Source organism: Nylanderia fulva, unplaced genomic scaffold (assembly GCF_048542155.1).
Source record: "Nylanderia fulva isolate GAGA-0341 unplaced genomic scaffold, ASM4854215v1 Scaffold1074, whole genome shotgun sequence".
Classification (NCBI taxonomy): Eukaryota; Metazoa; Arthropoda; class Insecta; order Hymenoptera; family Formicidae; genus Nylanderia; species Nylanderia fulva.
This window is the reverse complement of record NW_028189274.1, coordinates 7,313-26,928: the sequence shown is the minus strand read 5'-3', so window position 1 is coordinate 26,928 and position 19,616 is coordinate 7,313. Positions and strand designations below refer to the sequence as shown.

Here is a 19,616-nt window from a genome sequence, read left to right as displayed (position 1 = left end):
TTTTTCCTGACAAGATCTGTCAGATATGGTAATTATAAAAATAGACACATTGTCTTTTAAAAAATGTTAATAAGATATTATTACAAATTTATAAAATTTATGAACAGTTTATTAAGTTTAATTTTAATTTTGTTAAAAGACAAGTGTGTTGGTTTTTACAATAATTATATCTTAATTAGATCTAATAATTAGATCTTTCATCATTGGGAAAAATGTGTAACTCTACAGGATTCAAAGGTAAAAAAAAGCTAATAAATGTACACATTTTCAATCACTTCATTTTTTACTTTATAACCAAAGTTACAAACTTTATGAACATTTCACGTAAATGAAGTTATATGTATTTAAAATTTATATAATTTTGTTAATTTTATTTAAAATTTTTATTTCAAGTTGAAATAACTTTTATTTTATTAAAGTTTATTTTAGTTTTTTATTTATTTATTTTCTGTTATTTTGATAAACAGCGTGACAAAGCTGTATCAAGCTCTGCAAGAGAGGAAAGCTACATTTACTTATTGAGTTCTTTTAGTTGAAAAAAGCTGCATTTATTTATTGAGTTTTTTTAATTGGGAAAAGCTGCATTTACTTATCGAGTTTTTTTTACATAATAAAGCAGCATTATTTACTTGCAGTCAAGCGTACAAAACGTGATTGAAAATCAAAACTGTCATTTCTTGTTCAATTTACATTTTTTTGTTAATTATCGATAAAAAATCATAATAAAATATATATTTGCATTATGCAGTTATATTTCTCTATTTGTATGAAAAATAGGCGTATATGACAATAAAAGACTGATGTATGGATAAATTTTTAACAAAATTGTTTTATTTGTTGTCTTACATATTACATAAGAATTTATTTTATAAAATTTAATATCAAACTTTAATAATTTTTAATTAAAATGAGCTGAATAGAAGATATATAATCGTAATATTCATAATTATTAATAAATGAAATATATTTGTGTAATCGTTATGGTTATAATCGTTATAATCTTGAAACTATAATTGTAGATTGTTTCCTAATTTTTATAACTAAAAAAACATAAATATTTGAAAGCACTTTGATAGTTTTGTACATTAAATACATATCATACATATTTTTAATTGAACGACACAGATTGATACAATGCAGTATGTAATATGTCGACGTTGACAACGACACGATATCGATATTTAAAAAAATAATAAACATAATATTTAAATATTAATATTAGAACATAATATTTAAACAAATTTATTTGGACACTCTTATTCAAATCATCGTTGAAACAGTTGTCTACATAATTCGTCTCTGAGATCGCGACCATGTCGATTATCATCCGGATCTTCATTTCTATCTGCTGCTGGGACATTATGTAACAATACCTGCGCATTTATATCAGCATGGTTGTCGACTTCAGGTTCTTCCATGTGTTGCAAATCATCCAAGTCAGCCAAATTGTGAAGAACGCAGCAAGCGAAGATGAATTTGACGTTAAATTGCATATTCCTCAACTTGAGGAAATATAACTGTCTGAAACGTTGTTTCAGTATTCCAAATCCATGCTCAACTGAAATTCTGCATTGACTGTGTATACGATTAAAATTTCTTTGGGCCTGTGTCAAATGTCCATTATCCCAATATGGAGTAATTAATTGGAGAAGGCATGGATATGCAGCATCTCCAAGAAGTATGCTTCCATCTAAAATAAAAGCATGTATATTTAAAATTAACAGCTAAGGCTAAGGCTGCTTTTTGATATTCATTCTGCTAGTTGAAAATCTATATTTTATATTATGTACTACAGATTTATAATACTGGCAGTAAATATCAAAACGTAGCCTATGAAAACATTTACAGTGAAGTATATATTTTAATCATAAATCTTACAGATATGGCAATGCATAGTCAACCACATCTACATACACAGAAATATTGAAAAATGTTTCTTTTTTTAATCTCCTCCGGACTTTCGAATACAGAAACTGTTGACGCATGTCATAAATTTGTATAATCAATAGACTCTTATATTAATCGCTCGTATATCAACGGAAAGGTTCGATCGTTCGAACCGACACACGACAACATTATCGACCTTGTTCACCATCCCATGTGATAAGAGTCACGCTGTCACGTGTACATTTTATTTACTCCTATTCTTTCGTCGCTCCGATTCGCCGAAACAAACATCCGATCCCGAGAAAGAGAGGATTCCGTGACGAAAACTCGGAACGCTCCCGAAAACCGAGAATCAGATCTCTGCGAACCGTGCAATCGATCAGCTGCAAATACAAGTAAACATATGTTCGTTGCTGTAATCACTTTCCTCTCGGAGCGAGCCTTCACGAGGCTGTACAAGCCACCAGTCGATCAACAATAATTTGAATTAGAGCGACGCCGTCGCGCCTACTGATATCGACAACAGAAACTATAGATAATTACCAGTTCATATCTACAAAATATCTACGATTTTAACCGAATTGAATAAGAAATATAAAAATATTTGATTAAAATACAGTAATTAATTATGAATGTAATAAGTTCATACTTCCACAAAATATTGGCAAATCTTCTGGGCTTTATGACCACGACCTTTAGTCGTACGCACTAGTAACGGACCCGCGTAATCGACGCCGGTATGATTAAAGGCGCGTGAAGTCGGGTTCACGCGGAAATCCGGCAGGTCGCCCATAAGCTGTTCGGGCACGCGTGCATTCTCCCGTGTGCACACAATACATTGGTAGAGGACGGTACGCACAGTGGCGCGAGCGCGAATTAGCCAATACTGTTGTCGCAGGAGCGTGAGTGTGAGTTGCGGACCGGCGTGTAGGGCCGCAACATGAATCTGTTTGATAAGGAGGTGGACCAATGGATGTGATTTTAAAATTAGCGGATGTTTAGCGTCATCTGACAGGCTTGCGTGCTTTAATCGGCCTCGAACGCGTAACAAGCTGTCTCTGTCTATGTAAGGAGAAAGCGAAGCTAATGGACTAGTTTTTGAGACGCAACGTAGTTGTTTTAGGCGAGCTATGTCGTCAGCAAATAGATTGAGTTGAATCCGTCGAATCCAAAAATTATGAGCGGCGACCAGCTCATCGGACCGGAGAGCATGCGGGTGCGAGTGAGAGGCATCGCATTGTGTTTTCGTCTGGGTACGAGCGTTGCGAACGTTATATCACGCATTTTTTGACGCTTTGTTTCAGGATCCTTTTGGTACTGATCACGCACCATCTGAAGTTTTGTTTCAGGATCCTTATGATACTGATCACGCACCATCTGACGTTTTGTTTCAGAATCCTTATGGTACTGATCACGCATCATCTGACGTTTTGTTTCAGGATCCTTATGGTACTGATCACGCACCATCTGACGTTTTGTTTCAGGATCCTTATGGTACTGATCACGCACCATCTGACGTTTTGTTTCAGGATCCTTATGGTACTGATCACGCATTATCTGACGTTTTGTTGCAGGATTCATAAAATATTTTTCTTTGTGAGAAAAAGCATCTTTTTCGATTTGTTTCGAACGCTGTTCCTCAGTTTCCTTACTACGTGCAAGTCTTTTTCTCAGTGCATCCCTCTCTCGTCTTTTCAATGTCTCCAACGGCAGTAGCGTTAATGGAGCAATTGAATCATAGAGGTACGAAAAATGAGTTATTGTTTGTTTTTCAAACATTGCGGACAAATGAGGTCTTAGCAACGATTGATTATACGTCACGATGCAAGGATTTACGCCAAACAGAATAGATGTAACAATCGCAATTGCCATAGGACCACAATTATAACCGTCACCTTGCGACTGAACTTTAGGAAAAACTATTAGATTGTTTTGACAATCATGAAAGGGAAATAATCTGTCCACAAAAATTCGAATTTCTCCATTCAAATTATGTATATTTGCATTACGACTACCTTCATGAGAATCATATATAATAATAGATTTTGCATCGTAATGGCAAGCAACCCAATGTCCACCACCAAAATCACTGTGCAGTATTTGCAAATGCTTCTTCTTTGAATTATTCAGTGGAACAATCTGATCGGGAAATATTGTCAACCATACAGGTCGAGGTGCATAATCAGAATTGCTCTCGAGTAGCGCATGGAAACTGTCTATCATCGTTTCCGTCAACCATTCTTTGAAAGCCAAAATATTCTTTTCCTTATTGCCATAATGGAACTTGTGACACTGATGATCCATTTTCAGTTGTTTGGGACAGTTTTAGTTATAGATATACGGCGTTTGGGGCAGCCTTCTAGTGATGCAAGTATCAAATAAGATTTTTCTAATTAGACGCCTAGAGCAGGCGAAAGGTCTGAGATATTGCAGACTAAAATGCTACAAAAGCGAATACTGTTAATTTGGATGTGTAATAGACCCAAAACAAAAATACTTTTTCTAATTGTATAGGCGCCACGGGCAAGCCAAAAATCTGCGCTATTACAGACGAAAACGCTATAATAGCGAATAATTTTAGTTTGGATACGTAATAGGCCGAACAAAATTAATTTTTGTAATTGGATGCAGGCGTCTAGGGCAAGCCAAAATTCAGCGCTATTAGCAGCCGATGTTCTAATTCAGCGCTTATGGCAGCTTTTATACAGCGCCTGAGCAGCCGATTAATTTTTTTTTATTTTTCCGGATCTGTAAAATAAAAAAGTTATATAAATACATTATAAATTATTTTAATAAACATATGCAAAGATTCAAAATTATTACACTAATTAAACAATACTTCAGAAACTGCAGTTAAAAAGAAATGAAATTACATCTGTTCATTTTTCTTTTGTATAGTACTTGTAATTCACGTAATCACATTGACACGTCAAAATAGTATTTATTTATTATTATTGTAAATAAATCATCATTGCAGTAGACCTAAAATTTCTTAAAATTAAAAATCATAATCGAAAATTTGAAGTAAATCTAATTTTTTTTATAAATAGAAATATTCTATTTTTTTTTAATTTATCGATTCTTCACTATATATTTGATTCAATAATCTTACCTCAAGATTTTTATGCACAAAATGATGAATACCAATCGAAGTTAAATGCCTATCTTTGTTTTCCCTTTAAACTAAACAACTTTTGTCTGAAATTTTCCTATATACTTTCGAGATATTTAATAAGTACAAAATTTACTTATGAAATAGGTATTTCTGTACAAACAAGATTTATAAATACAGGATTTACTTACAGATTAAACAAGAATTTTTAAGAGGCATTGATGATTTATTGATAATAAAACTTCCTACGACATTTAAATAAACTTGTTAAATATGCAAGACGAAAAAATGTTTCAAACAAACACCATAGGATTTGAAGAAAGACAGATGATGCTGATATTCATTTGACCTTGCAGAGATCTTGAAAATTCCTGTTAACGTTAACCCACTAAACATGAAATATACATGCAATGTTTCAAATTGTTTCATTTAGATTTCAAATGATACATTTTACGTATTTGTTTTTGATATAATTCATAAATGTTACAATTGAAATATTTCATCATAGTATATATTAAAAATATTTCAAATGAAATATCTCAATTGATATATATTTAAAACATTCCAAAGTTATCGTTTTAGGTATATTTACAAAATAATAGTAAAATAAATATTTATGTACACGATTAGATAATCGCTTACATAATTTGGAAAATGGCAATCACGTATTACATTCAAATTGTGTTTATTTATTATAAATAAATTATTAGAGAGAAATATTGAAAAATATTGAATAACATAATTAGAATACGTTGTATATAAATATTTATATAAATGGTCTTGTTTTAAAATTGTATTATTATTTAAATGCTTAGAATGTATATATTTTGTTATTATATATTTATTTATATATTTATATTTTTTTTATATTGAAAAGATTCATTTTTCTTTTTCCTTTTTTTAAATTAATAAATTTTATTAAATATTTGTTTGCCAATTAAACAAAAATGTAATCGTACACCAGCAATTACTTTTCAAAATATTATTTTTCTTGTGTGTGAATAGTTTCATATAATATCTGGATTGCAAATATATATTGTTAATAATAATAGTTTTGTTGCATATCTATTATGCATATAATTTGGAAATAATATAATTTAATAATTAAAAATTGCAAACAGAATAATATATTCACATATTTATATTTATTATATTATATCTGCACATATTCATATTGATGAGATAATTGTTTATTATATAAAATCATGTGCGTGATAATTAAATATTTTCTATGCAATCAAATTAATAAGGAATATAATGATTTAACATGATTATATTCTAAATCTGTTGGTGAAAACGTTACGTGCAACAAATATATACAATTTAAGTTATTAAAATTTTATTATTTTTGTAAAATATCATTGACTTTGTAGAATACTTGAAAATATTACAATTCTATTTCTTAATAATAAATTAATTAAATTTAATAAAGGAAATAAAACATTTTATCGTGTTCTGATATTGGACTTATTAACCATAGCGTGTAATTAAATATTATAGGTCTACGCTTATTGTGATAAAGCTCTTTGATTGTTAATTGACTGAAATATAACCTAAGAGCTTTGGACATTCACATTCCACAGTAATCAAAGAGTTAGGATTATCAATTCTTTAAGGTAACGTATTGATAGTTTGTTCATTACTTATCATAATGCAAATACAATTTGACTTTATCACTTTATAATTATTAAAAATCGTTTTAGAGTGAATCTTATGTAACAAGCTTTTTTTGGTTTTCTTCGGAATTTTTTATAATGAACTCATAAATGTTTTGTATATGTATAAAAAATTTCATTTTAAAAAAGGTAAAAAAAGTTGTTAAGTCCGCGTCAAAAACTATATCTCCAAAATCTTACAGAATCTTAAAACATATCTGAAAAATAATGTATTTAAAATATATAATGACATTAAAAACTTGCAATAACAAAAATATAAACATTAAAGACTTGCGACAAAAAAAATTAATTTAAAAACTTAACATACATATATTATATAACATACATATATATACATATATTACATGAGGTGAGACACGGATGTGATTTATTTATAATAAATAAACGTTATTTGAATGTAATGTATAAAAAGATTGTGAAATAGTTACATGTTTGAACACATAAACGCTATCTAGCTATCCAAAAGAAAGTGTATTACCACACACACACACACACACACGCGCGCACGCGCACGCACGCACGCACGCACGCACGCACGTATACATTCTTCTTTATAATGCTCAGAATAAAAAATCAGCACATGATCCACATTCTCTCAAAAACCATGAAATATGACACATTTTTCATACATAATTTCCAATATTTTTAAACATAATTAATTGTAACAATAATTTTTGGTATCACTAGTCTAGGTTTCATCACAGTAATAATTTAAAATATGATATTTAGTATTAAGGCAGAAAATCTATAACTTGGCAAAAATAATCTTATTTATTTTATGATCTCCTTCGACAGCGCACTGCTGATTACACTAAAACATCTGATAGCTATTACATTGACTTTGCAACCATATTTTCTAATTGTATTCCGATTAACTTCTTCACAATTATTTTTATTAATCAGTGTAATTTCTGTAACATGTAATGTTACGAAAATTGTATGTTACTTTGCACTTATTATTATATTAATTTTATAAATATAATTAACTTTTTTATAATTTTTATTATTATTAGCATAAAATACATATTTATAAATATATAATTTTAAAATTAATTAATGAAAGGCTCGTATAAATTAAACAAAATTAAACAATCATATATAGTAGGCCAACTAAACGAGCAAATAAATAAGATGTAAAAATTTTTTTATTAATAGTTAAATCATTAAATTAACATTCCGTTACAGAATCGATATAAATTGTGAACGTTTCGACTGCACTACAGTCTTTATCAATACATAAAAATTAAATATTAAAATATAAAGTTAGATGTTAAAAATACAAAGTTAGTTAAATATTAAAATATAAAATTGAAACGATTCTTCGCTGTTGACCAATAGATATGCAAGACGATTGGTCTGAGATGCCAAGTTATGCGACATTTGAGCATGCTACCGATATAATACGCGAATTAAATCAATGTCAGAAAAAATTAAAAAATCTTTCAACTTACATTATCGTTTTAACAAGTCCTTTTCCCCGATATTTCAAGTGTGTGTTGCGAAGTCTGAATACCAAATGTCAAAATAGAGAGCGTGATGTATTTATTTATTACCAATGTTTTTTCTAAATTATGATTCAGCAAATTTTTTAAGTATGTCAAAATAACTACTGTCTAACAATTCGGTGTCTGTATTTAAATTAATTCCATTTTTCTGTTCTTTAATGTGGATCATTTCAGATATTAGTCTTTTTTGGTAATTCTTTTCATGATCCATAATTTTAATATTGTCCCAGTCAAATGTATGTTGTTCGTTTAGAATGTGTTCCGTGATAACCGAATGTCTAGCAGAGTCTAATTTAATATTATTTTTATGTTCTTTAAGTCTCGTTCCTAACTGTCTTTTTGTCTGTCCGACATATGTGGCGTCACAATCGTTGCAATTCAATTTGTAAATAACGTTAGAATTCGTGGGGCAATTATTTTTGTCCTTTTGAACTCTTATGAAGTCATTTAATTTTTTAATGCAACGATATCCTACCACTACGTCAGGTCTTCTTATTGCTGAAGCAACTTTCTCAGATATTGATTCTATATATGGTATGACAAAATATTTAATGTTAGTATTAGTATTATTAGTATCTGTTATATTGTTATTATTAGGCTTGTTAAATTTCTTAGTTGAGAGATTTTTTAATCTGCGTTTTATTTCTGTGAAAATTAGATCAAGAGGATAACCGTTGGATAGCAAAATGTTAATAGCTTTCTCTATATTTTTTTTGTGAAATTGTGGATGTGATAGTAATAAAGCTCTATCTACCAAGTTATAAATTGTTCCTATTTTATGACAAGTCGGATGATTTGAAAAAAATGAAAGTAATCTACCTGAGAATGTCTTTTTGTGATACCAATCTAAATAAATTTTGTTATCTATTACTTTGATCATTATGTCTAAAAAGCTTATACAACGATTATCCTCCTTTTCCAATGTAAATTGTAGTCTATCGTTATAATTGTTGAATTCGTTCAAAACATATGTAATATTGTCAGCGGAAGTGCATAAAATAATGTCGTCTACATAACGGAAATAGAAAGTCATTTCGCAATTTAAATTACTAATTACTAATGTTTCCAAGTCCTGCATGACTATATCGGCAATGATCGGAGAAAGTGGGGAACCCATAGGAGTCCCATAAATTTGTTTGTAAGTTATGTTATTAAAAGTGAAAAATGTAGAAGTTAATATAAATTTTATCATACCTATGAATTCATTTTTGGGAATCTTTGTGTGTGACTCTATAAAATGCCATCTATTATTGATACCGTTTAATGCAAGATCTACGGAAACATTAGTAAATAATGAAACAACGTCCAATGAAGCTATTATATCGGTATCTTGTATTGTTTTCCCTGATAGAATGTTGCATATATCAAAACTGTTATTTACAAAACTGTCCGCTCTAGGAAGGCTATCTTTTAAAATTTTATGAAAGAAAGAAGCAATATTATATAGAGAAGTATTTATTGAGGAAACTATTAATCTAAAAGGAATATTTTCCTTGTGGATCTTGGGGAGCCCATAAGCTTTAGGAAGAAGAGAGTCGCTTGAAAATAAATAATAATATTCTTTTTTGTTGATGAAGTCTTTTTTCAACCATTTTTTTAAACAAATATTGAGGTCTTTTTCTATTTTTGTTGATGGATTGTTTTTAACTATGGTATACGTAGAATCGTCTTCTAGGAGACTCTCAACTTTTTTTATATAAAATTCTTTTTCTAGTGCGACTAGTAGAGATACTATGAGAGTTCTAACTCAGGGGCAATGAGGGGGGTGCGGGGCGGGGGGGTTTTTGGTGGCGAGGGGGTATGACGTCACGCGGGCGGGGGGTCTTATCAGCAGATAAGCTTATCTATGTTTATAAACAAAAGATAAACAATATCTATTACAAAGGGTTGCCGACAATCGGGGGGGGGGGGGGGGTTGCGTTTCTTCTCCTCATACGTTTATGTTTATAAACAAAAGATAAACATTCCATCAATATCTATTACAAAGGGCTGCCGACAATCAGGGGGGGGGGGGGGGGTTGCGTTTCTTCTCCTCATACGTTTATGTTTATAAACAGAAGATAAACATTCCATCAATATCTATTACAAAGGGCTGCCGACAATCAGGGGAAGGGGGGGGTTGCGTTTCTTCCCCCATACGTTATCTGTATATTTCTAAGAAATATAATTAAATTCTAAGAAGGGCCGCTTGGATCCGAGCGCCGACAATCAGTTCTCTGAAAATCTAAGATAATCAAATTTTAAGAAGGGCCACCGCTTGGCATACGCCGACAATCAAGGGGGTTGATACATGATCTATACATATATTTCTAAGAAATATCAGCGGGTAAAGTTTCAGGGCGAACAAGTTGCTGCCTGCAATCTCACCGCTTGCGACATGTTTTTGCATGGGATTGTATATCACCCTCGCGGTACCTCCCCAATAAGCGGCGGTTCTTTATTGTTTATCTTAGGAAGAAATACCAGCGCCGATAACCAGCGGCTGCAGGAATTTATAAACAAAACAAGCGCCGAAAATTTACGTCATCTAAATTTTTCTCGTTCGTACGTTGACGAACAAAGGGATGATCGGGATATATAATGAGGACCGATGCAGCTGCCGGACCATAGTACCACTGGCGAGCGCATGCTTCATTCGAGGTGCAAGAAAAAAAGTTTAGTGTGCAAAGAAGTTTTTTTGTAATAAGTGTGAAAAAGTGAATTTTTTACAAAAATGGAGAACGTTGAGCGCGACCTGTTGGAGCGTTCCCGCCAAGTTGCTAACTTGGGCGAATATTTCGGATGGCTGCAAGAGTGCGAAGAATTTATCGAAGAGCTGGAAGAACGCAGCCGTGCCAAGCGTCCGCGTCTCTCGATTGGACATAGACAATCTCTGGTGGCGAGAATAGCGCGACTCGAGGGTGCGAAGGTGCGCTTGCAGAGACAGTATGTCGGTGAATCCATGTTTAGTGGTGGAGCCATGCCTAGTGGCGGCGGATTCAGTGGCGGGGGCAATAACGCGCAAAGACTCGTTTGGCGCGAAATCGATACGGCGTTCGATAGCCGTATACTGACCGGTGCGGTAATTAACGCAGACTATATCGAACCGCGTCAATTTTTGGAAAATGCAGCAGACATTGTAGTCGAGAACATGGAGAATGTGCTGCAGAGACACATCAGTGTAAAAGTGAACACTGTTTTCAACGGTGAATTTGTATCAGGTGACAAGCGCGCCAATAAAAGTATTAACACGAGAAACTTTGAACTCTTTCGCACGTCCGATGTACGCGAGTGGTACGAGCGCCGCGTAATCGAGCCCACGCTAGCATCGCTAGAAGAGTTCCAGGAACGCGATAGCGGCTGGGCATTGTCGCGGATAATAGATTTGACAGTGAATGTAAATAAGTACAATCCAATGCGCGCGGGATGTCATGTCAAATTACCGCAAAAAATTGTAACAAAGAGAGCGGTGGTTAATGTGCAATCAGCGGACAATGCGTGTTTCGCATGGTCGGTGGTGGCCGCTCTTTACCCTGCTGAAATAAACACGGGTCGAGAATCCTCTTATCCACATTACACAACAGTGCTGAATCTCCAAAACATTGAGTTTCCAGTGACTGTGAATCAAATTAAAAAGTTTGAACTTGCAAACGACATTTCCGTGAATGTGTACATCATCGAGAACGAGAACATCGTCCCGTTGCGTCTTTCGGAAAAAAAGAAGGACAGGCACGTCAATCTGCTGTACGTGGAGGATGAAAACAGCGTTGGACATTTCGCGTGCATAAAAAATCTGTCTCGTCTCGTGAGCTCGCAACTGAGCAAACACACTGGTCAAAAATTTATTTGCGATCGGTAAGTATATAGTAAACTTAAATTATATTTAAAATATTTCTAATTAAATTTTTTATTTTTTTTACAGATGCCTACATTATTTCTATTCTGAGGACCAGTTGCAGGCGCATATGGAAGATTGCGGGAAACTGAACGACTGCGCTATCCGGTTGCCGAGCGACAAGGACAAGTGGCTCAGCTTCGACAACTACACGAGGAAGGAGCGGCTGCCGTTTGTAGTGTACGCCGACCTCGAGTGTGTTTTGGCAAAGACCGAAGATGCCAAAAATCATCAACACCATCAAGTGTTCAGCATCGCATACTATGTACAGTGTTCGTACGACAGTTCGTTGTCCGCGTACAATTCCCGCCGTAGTGTCGATTGCGTCGCGTGGTTCGCCGAACAGCTTAAAAATTTAGCAATCCGCGTAAAAAATATTTTAACGACCAATGTCCCCATGGTAAATTTAACGCCTGACGAGTGGTTAAAATTTCGCACCGCGACGCATTGTCACATTTGTGAGAAACCGTTTGACGAAGACGATACACGCGTCCGCGATCATTGCCACCTCACCGGGCGGTACAGGGGTCCCGCGCACTCAAATTGTAACTTAAATTACAAAGAATCATTTTGTATTCCTATAGTCTTTCACAATCTGTCCGGCTACGACGCGCATTTCATTATCGAGGACATAGCCACAGCGTTCGAAGGGGAAATCGAATTATTGCCGATAACAAAGGAAAAATACATTTCATTCTCGAAGACTGTTAGATTGACACAAGATAATAATTCGAAAAATTATATTAAATTACGGTTTATCGATTCGTACAAGTTTCTCAGCGCTAGTCTCGACAAATTAGCGTCATTTTTGGATAAAGATAAACTAAAAATTTTACATTCGGAATATCAAAATTTAACTAGTGAAAAATTCAATTTATTGACACGAAAGGGTGTCTTTCCGTACGAATACATTGACTGCGTGGACAGATTACAAGACACACGTTTACCGCCGCGCGACTCATTTTACAGTTCCCTGACCGGCGACACAGTATCCGAGAGTGATTACGCGCACGCCGAGACCGTCTGGAGCCGATTCTCCCTTCGAACGCTAGGCGAATATAGCGATTTATATTTAAAAATTGATGTCTTGTTATTGGCCGATATATTTGAGAATTTTCGCGATAGTTGTATAAAAAGTTACGGACTCGATCCCGCGTATTATTATACTCTCCCTGGATATACATGGGACGCCATGTTAAAACATACGAATATAAAATTTGAATTATTAACAGACATTGACATGGTAATGTTTGTCGAACGAGGTATACGCGGCGGCCTTAGTCAATGTTCAGGCCGATACGCACAGGCTAATAACAAGTACATGCAATCGTACGACCCATCGAAACCCTCATCGTACCTAATGTATTTCGATGTAAATAATTTGTACGGATGGGCAATGTGTCAACCATTGCCATATGCCGATTTTCGGTGGGTCGACGATATATCGAATTTTGACGTATCATCTATCGCGTTCGATTCGCCTATAGGCTATGTTCTCGAAGTAGATTTAGAGTATCCGCGGCATCTTCATGACGCGCACATTGACCTACCGTTTTGCCCGACGCGCGATAAGCCGCCCGGCAAGCGGGAGTATAAACTCCTCGCAACGCTTTACGATAAGAAGCGCTACGTAATACACTATCGTAATCTACAGCAGTGCACGCGCCACGGGCTACGCATAACAAAAATATATCGCATACTACAATTCACGCAGTCAGCGTGGCTTCAAAAATACATCGAACTCAACACACAGTTTAGAACACGAGCGAAAAACGATTTTGAAAAAAATTTATATAAATTGATGAATAATGCGGTATTTGGCAAGACGATGGAAAATGTGCGCAATCATGTGGATGTAAAATTATTAACAAAATGGGACGGACGGTACGGTGCGGAGGCAATGATCGCTAAACCAAATTTTCATAGTACTAGCATATTTTCGGAAAAATTAGTTGCAATTGAATTACGCAAACTCGAAGTTAAAATCTACAAACCAATCTACGTTGGCATGTGCATACTCGACGTATCAAAAGTATGTCTTTATGAATTTCACCACGAATACATGTCACCGCTCTATCGTGACAATTGTAGAGTAATGTACACCGACACGGATAGTTTAATATATCAAATTAAATGTCATGATGTCTATAAAAATTTGAAACGCGATATCGCTCGATTCGATACCAGCGATTACGCCGCGAATAATGCGTACGGTATACCGCTCGCGAATAAAAAGGTGCCGGGTCTGATGAAAGATGAGAATAACGGCGCGATAATGACCGAATTCGTCGGGCTTAGAGCAAAAATGTATGCTTTGCGGGTGGATGGTAAAAAGGACACTAAAAAGGCAAAAGGTGTCAAAAGTAACGTCGTAGCGCGTAGTATAACATTCGACGATTATACGCGTTGCCTTAATGACGAAATTGAAATGACGCGTCAGCAGTCATGCATAAGATCGAAATTGCATAAAGTGTATACCATCAGCGAGACGAAAATTGCTCTAAGTCCTTACGATGACAAACGGTATGTCGTACCTGAGTCGACCGACACCTTGCCGTGGGGACATTATCGAATACCATTGTAAATAAATTATATTGTAAGGACGTATTAATGAGAATTATATATTTTTTGTTATATATTTCATATATTTCATATGTTATACAATATATATTGTTATACAATGATTGAATAAAATACATTAAATAACATTGTTTTTATGTATCCAAGAGTTGTGCGAACTGTCGAATCCCAGCCATTTCACATAAACCTCGTCACCCCTCCTGCGCAGTATTTTCTCCACGAGGTACACATCCGGATAATTTGCACGATGCAGCTCATGCTCGTAAAACGCTCCAGCGATAGATGTCTTGCGATAATCCTCGAGTAGATATGTTACGGGATTAGTATGCTGCACTTTAACAATCTTAAACACCTCGGTTGTCCAATTTGGCGTGTATCCCTTCTCGAAAAGTTGTTTGTACTTGCTGACGCGTACCTGATCACCTACTTTGAACTTTGCCGGGCCCGCGATTTTTACACGATTGTACACGGTAGCCAAGAGTCTTTCGGCGATCGCGGGGGTAACGTCGGCGGGTCGCATACCAATCGTTCGATGCTTGCGTCCGTTGTAATCTGATACGAGACGTGGCAGCATGTCGAACCACTTGTAAGTACCATTCAGCGTAAACATCTTCCACATGTCGTTCTTTAGCGTGCGATTGAATCGTTCGACGACCGACGCCTTCAATATCGAATATGTAGAATAGTGATTAATGTCATGTCTTCGCATAAGTCGTTGCACATCGGCGTTGTAAAATTCCTTTCCGTTATCAGTTTGCATGTTTTTCGGGCATCTCTTGCTATCCCGAATTATCTTGGCGATTGCGTCAGCTGTCTCGCTTCCTCCTTTACTCTTGAGTGGTACAGCCCACGCATACTTGCTCAACACATCGATGATGGTGAGTATGTAGTGGTAACCTCTGTTGAAACGGGAGTATGGACGCATCTCGACAATGTCGGCTTGCCACAGATCATCGTATCCTCGCACTATGACATGTCTTCGAGGGAAATTTTTTCTCGCTGACGCGTGCAACTCGTTTACCAACAGCCGTCTCTCCAAACTATGTTGCTCGTTGTTATTTTCACTATTCATTCTCGTTCTTTTGCGTTCTTTCGGGTTCGCGCCTCGTTCTTTTGCGTTCTTTTGGGTTAAATTCTCGTTGTTTCGGGTTCGTGCCTCGTTGTTTCGGGTTCTTTCGGGTTCGTGCCTCGTTGTTTCGGGTTAAATTCTCGTTGTTTTGGTGTTCTTTCACGTTCTTTTGCGTTCTTTCGGGTTTTTTTTTGGGTTAGATTCTCGTTGTTTCGGGTTCGTGCCTCGTTGTTTCGGTTTCGTGCCTCGTTGTTTCGGGTTTGTGCCTTGTTCTTTCAGGTTAAATTCTCGTTGTTTCGGGTTCTTTCGGGTTCTTTCGCGTTCGTTCACTCACGTCCTTGGCCCATTCGAAAATCGTTCCTGACTCGATCACAGCCTCGTCCCAAGTCGTTTCTGATACGTTCGTAGCCCGCCTTGGCCCGTTCGCAGCCGTCCCTGACCTGTTCGCAACCCTTACTGAGTTGTTGATAGCCTTTTATGTAACCTTTAAGGACTTGTTCGTAGCCTCGTTCGCAACCCTGTTTGACATGATCGTAACCTCGATCGTAGCGGTCGCGTTCACCACCGTTTCCAGGTCGTTCACTGCTGCTTCCGGGTCGTTCACTGCTGCTTCCAGGTCGGTCACTGATGCCACTCATTGTTGTTTGGTAGCACGCTAATAATGAAAACGGGGCCATTGAGGGGGGTTTGTTTGGCGCCCGGGGGTTTTTTTGGGGGTCAAACGTGGAACCCCAGGGACTTTTTGCCTCGGGGGTTTAAATGTTTTGAAAGATTTTCCCATTTAAAATTTTAGGACATGGGCGGTTTGGTGGGCACGGCAAATTTTTCCAAAATGGGGGGGGTTTCTCACCCGAATGAAAAGGTTTGGAAGATTAATCTCTAGTATTTTGGGGCCCGGGGGTTTGGCCTCTTTCCCCTTTCGAAAAACCCCCAAATGGGGGTTCGGGGTTTAAAAGGTGTCCACATGAACTAAGTGGGGGAAACGGAAAAACCCCGCGGCAGTTCCCAAAGCAAGTTGGGGGTTTTTAGCGGGGCCCAGCTGTGCGACCCGGCAACGGGCCCCACGCCGTTGGGGTGCCCCATGAGTAATCTTAGTGGGTTAGGGTAGGGGGGTCCCAGGCCAGAGGGCGGACCGGAAAAATTGCGTTTATTTTTGAACGCCCCCGGGGAAATTAAAGGGGGGTTGGACACACCAAAAAAAAAAACCAGGCGCCAATAAGGCTTGTTTTGGGAAAAGGCCCCTGGAAGCCGAATATCCTCGTCACCGGCGTTCAATGACAGGTTCGCCGGGAAAATTTGACTTTGCACGGCAAATCGCGGCGGCCACCGAAATTCGCCAGAGTGGCCCGGGTTCCCTTTAACAATTCGTTCTCCCATAAGCACCAGGGGCGAAAATTTTTTGGGCTTGGCCGGGGGGAACAGCGCCTCCAACAAAAGGTCAAAGGTCGGGGGGGGGAGGGGGTGCCAAAAATTTTCCCAGGATTTTTGGGTAAAGGTTGGGGGTGTGAGTTGTGGCCCCGGGGGAATTCCCAAAAAACCTTCGCCCCCTCCCCCATATCGCGGGAGGTGTTTTTCGGGGGCCCCAAAGGGGGGTCGACAACGGGGAGGTGGGGGGGTGGTGTTTTGGGGGGGGGTGGGTGGGGGGGGGGCCGAAATAGGTTTAAAGTGAGGCGGGACGGCGAATCACTGGGTCTGGGGGTCAGGGCGCGGGGGTTTTTTGGCGGGTCGTTCGGCCGTTTTCGCAATCTCCTTGGCAACCTTCACGCTCGCGAATTTTACAGCCATGTCGGCACACTCTCTCAGGTTCTCTCGACTGGGAGGATGGGGGGGCGACGACTAAAGGGCTCGGGGGTATCGCGAACCGTTAAACCTTTTCTGTACGGGCCCCTTCCAAAGGGGGCGGGTCTTGTCTATTTACTAAATCCAACTTTTGGGGCCAACATGTACGGGCATAAATTTCTGGGAACCCATATGGGCATGGCGGGATTCACGTGATCGTTGGTACACGTTGCTTCAAATTGGGGGGCGTCCTTTTAAACAGGATTAGCAGGTTTGCGTTGTCGCGTATAAGATTTTTTCGGTATTCTGCGTATGTGCTGACCGAGATAGAAGCAGTCGATGTCGGGGTGGCGCCCCATTGAGAAGTACCTCTTATCGTTCTTGGGTTGTGCATGCCACGTCACAAAGACAAAATGAATTTTGGGTAACCTCGTCGGGGAAGGGCGTCATGTTATTGGAGAATGTAAAGTACCGATTTCGTCAATCGGCGTCAAAAAATCTTCCAAAAGGATTTTCGGGGTTTTTTCAGCGATTTAAGTACACTTTCACGTTCTCGAAACGCACACCGTGCGGACTTTCCAGCAGGGTTACAACACGGGTTTGGTTTTACCGGGAGTTTGGGGGGGGCCCAAACATCGCGCGTATAGTTTCGGTAGCATCGGACGTGTTTGCCCCACACCTTTTGTTCACGCTGCAGCGTACTCTGTCCCTCGTAATTTTACACTCGTATCGTCAGAGGTTTTTCGCACGAATTTCTTTTCTCCCTCCCGATTTTACCTCCAACGTCCGCCTATTTTTTAGTTGCGGGCTCGCGCTTTGGCTCAGTAATTTCAGAGATTTTCCACGGTGTCAACGAAAATAGGGCCCGTGTATTAAATCGTGCGAAAACGCACTTTCCCGTCGAGCTCCCCTATTCCCCGGGTATCAATTTTGCGGCCCGGGAACTGTTTGGAAAGCAATGGCAGAGGTGGTCAAGGTTCAACCCTTGGACGCGGGGGTGCCCCTGAACACGATATAGCGTACTCTCGGAGCAGCGAAATCGCCCAGAGAAAACGCGGGGATAAGGTATCCCGAGAAAACAAAAACTCGTATCGTCGCGAAGACTCGAGTCTCGGTTTAGAGAGCCGCGGCGCAGTTGTCTGGACAGCGATGAAGGCCAAGACGAAGCTCGGCTTTGCTTGAACGAAAGAGGAGACGAGAAGAGGGTACTTTCGGCAGCAAAAACGAGGCGGATTTTGGCCGATTTACCATGCTGGGGGCGTCGAACCCCTGTTGGCGGAGCGGTGGCTACAAAACGGTAATACGAAAGCCGCCACTCATTCCAAGATCCTACGCCACAATCGCGCCATGGAGGCCGCGACTGTATCTCCCCCCTTCCCAACTATGGAAGAAAAACCAAAAGAAAAAAAAAAAAAAACGTCAAAACGTTAAAAATGCCGAAAGGTGTAAATACAATGTGCATTGCTACAACGGCAAAACGTATGCACATTCCATACTTTAAGGGTGTATTATCCCAAATAATTACCGATAAGGGCGCGCGAGAAAAGAGAGTGGTACCGTTATCTAGACAGTACAGACGGTCTGGCACTCTTTTGGTGGCGTAGCTAAAGAGAAATCGCGCAATTTTTTCGACAGTTTTTGGGGAACTTAAACCACCCGAGAATGTGCATTTTTAAATGTGCCGAAATTGGAATACATTACACATTTTACCCAACTATAAATCAGATATTTGCGCGGGTGGGGCTTGCAGTTTCCCAAGTTTGAATTTTATTCAACTTGAAACGAATTTAGACTGACATTGCGTATTTAACTCAGTTTTGGAACATGTCGCAACACTAACATTGACTGGGAAGGTACGTTCTCGCGGCGACCTACTTTCCCCCCATAGATTGGCGACGGGAACGAGCTCGGTTTGACGATTTTTTAACTTATCACACTAATCGAAAAGTGAATTTCCCCGAATAAAAATTTTACTACGGCAAAGACGATGCGAAAATTTCGATTCCCAAAGGGGTCCCCACAGCCAAGATACCTGAATTTTTGAAACGCGCTTTCCCGAAATAATCGGGTTTCGATAAAGGGGTCACGATGAAGATTACCCCCTTTTGCTCGCGCTACTTTCCAAAACGAAAGA

The 19,616-nt window shown here is 37.9% G+C and overlaps 1 protein-coding gene across 1 annotated transcript; it reads left to right on the top strand.

Moving 5' to 3' along the window:
- Positions 1-10,798: 10,798 nt before the first annotated feature.
- Positions 10,799-14,665, top strand: LOC146725029 (uncharacterized). Its single transcript, XM_085485288.1, has 2 exons — positions 10,799-12,014; positions 12,082-14,665. Exons 1-2 carry the CDS (start codon positions 10,894-10,896, stop codon positions 14,636-14,638), a joined length of 3,678 nt encoding a protein of 1,225 aa, XP_085341414.1. The 5' UTR covers positions 10,799-10,893; the 3' UTR covers positions 14,639-14,665.
- Positions 14,666-19,616: the final 4,951 nt, after the last annotated feature.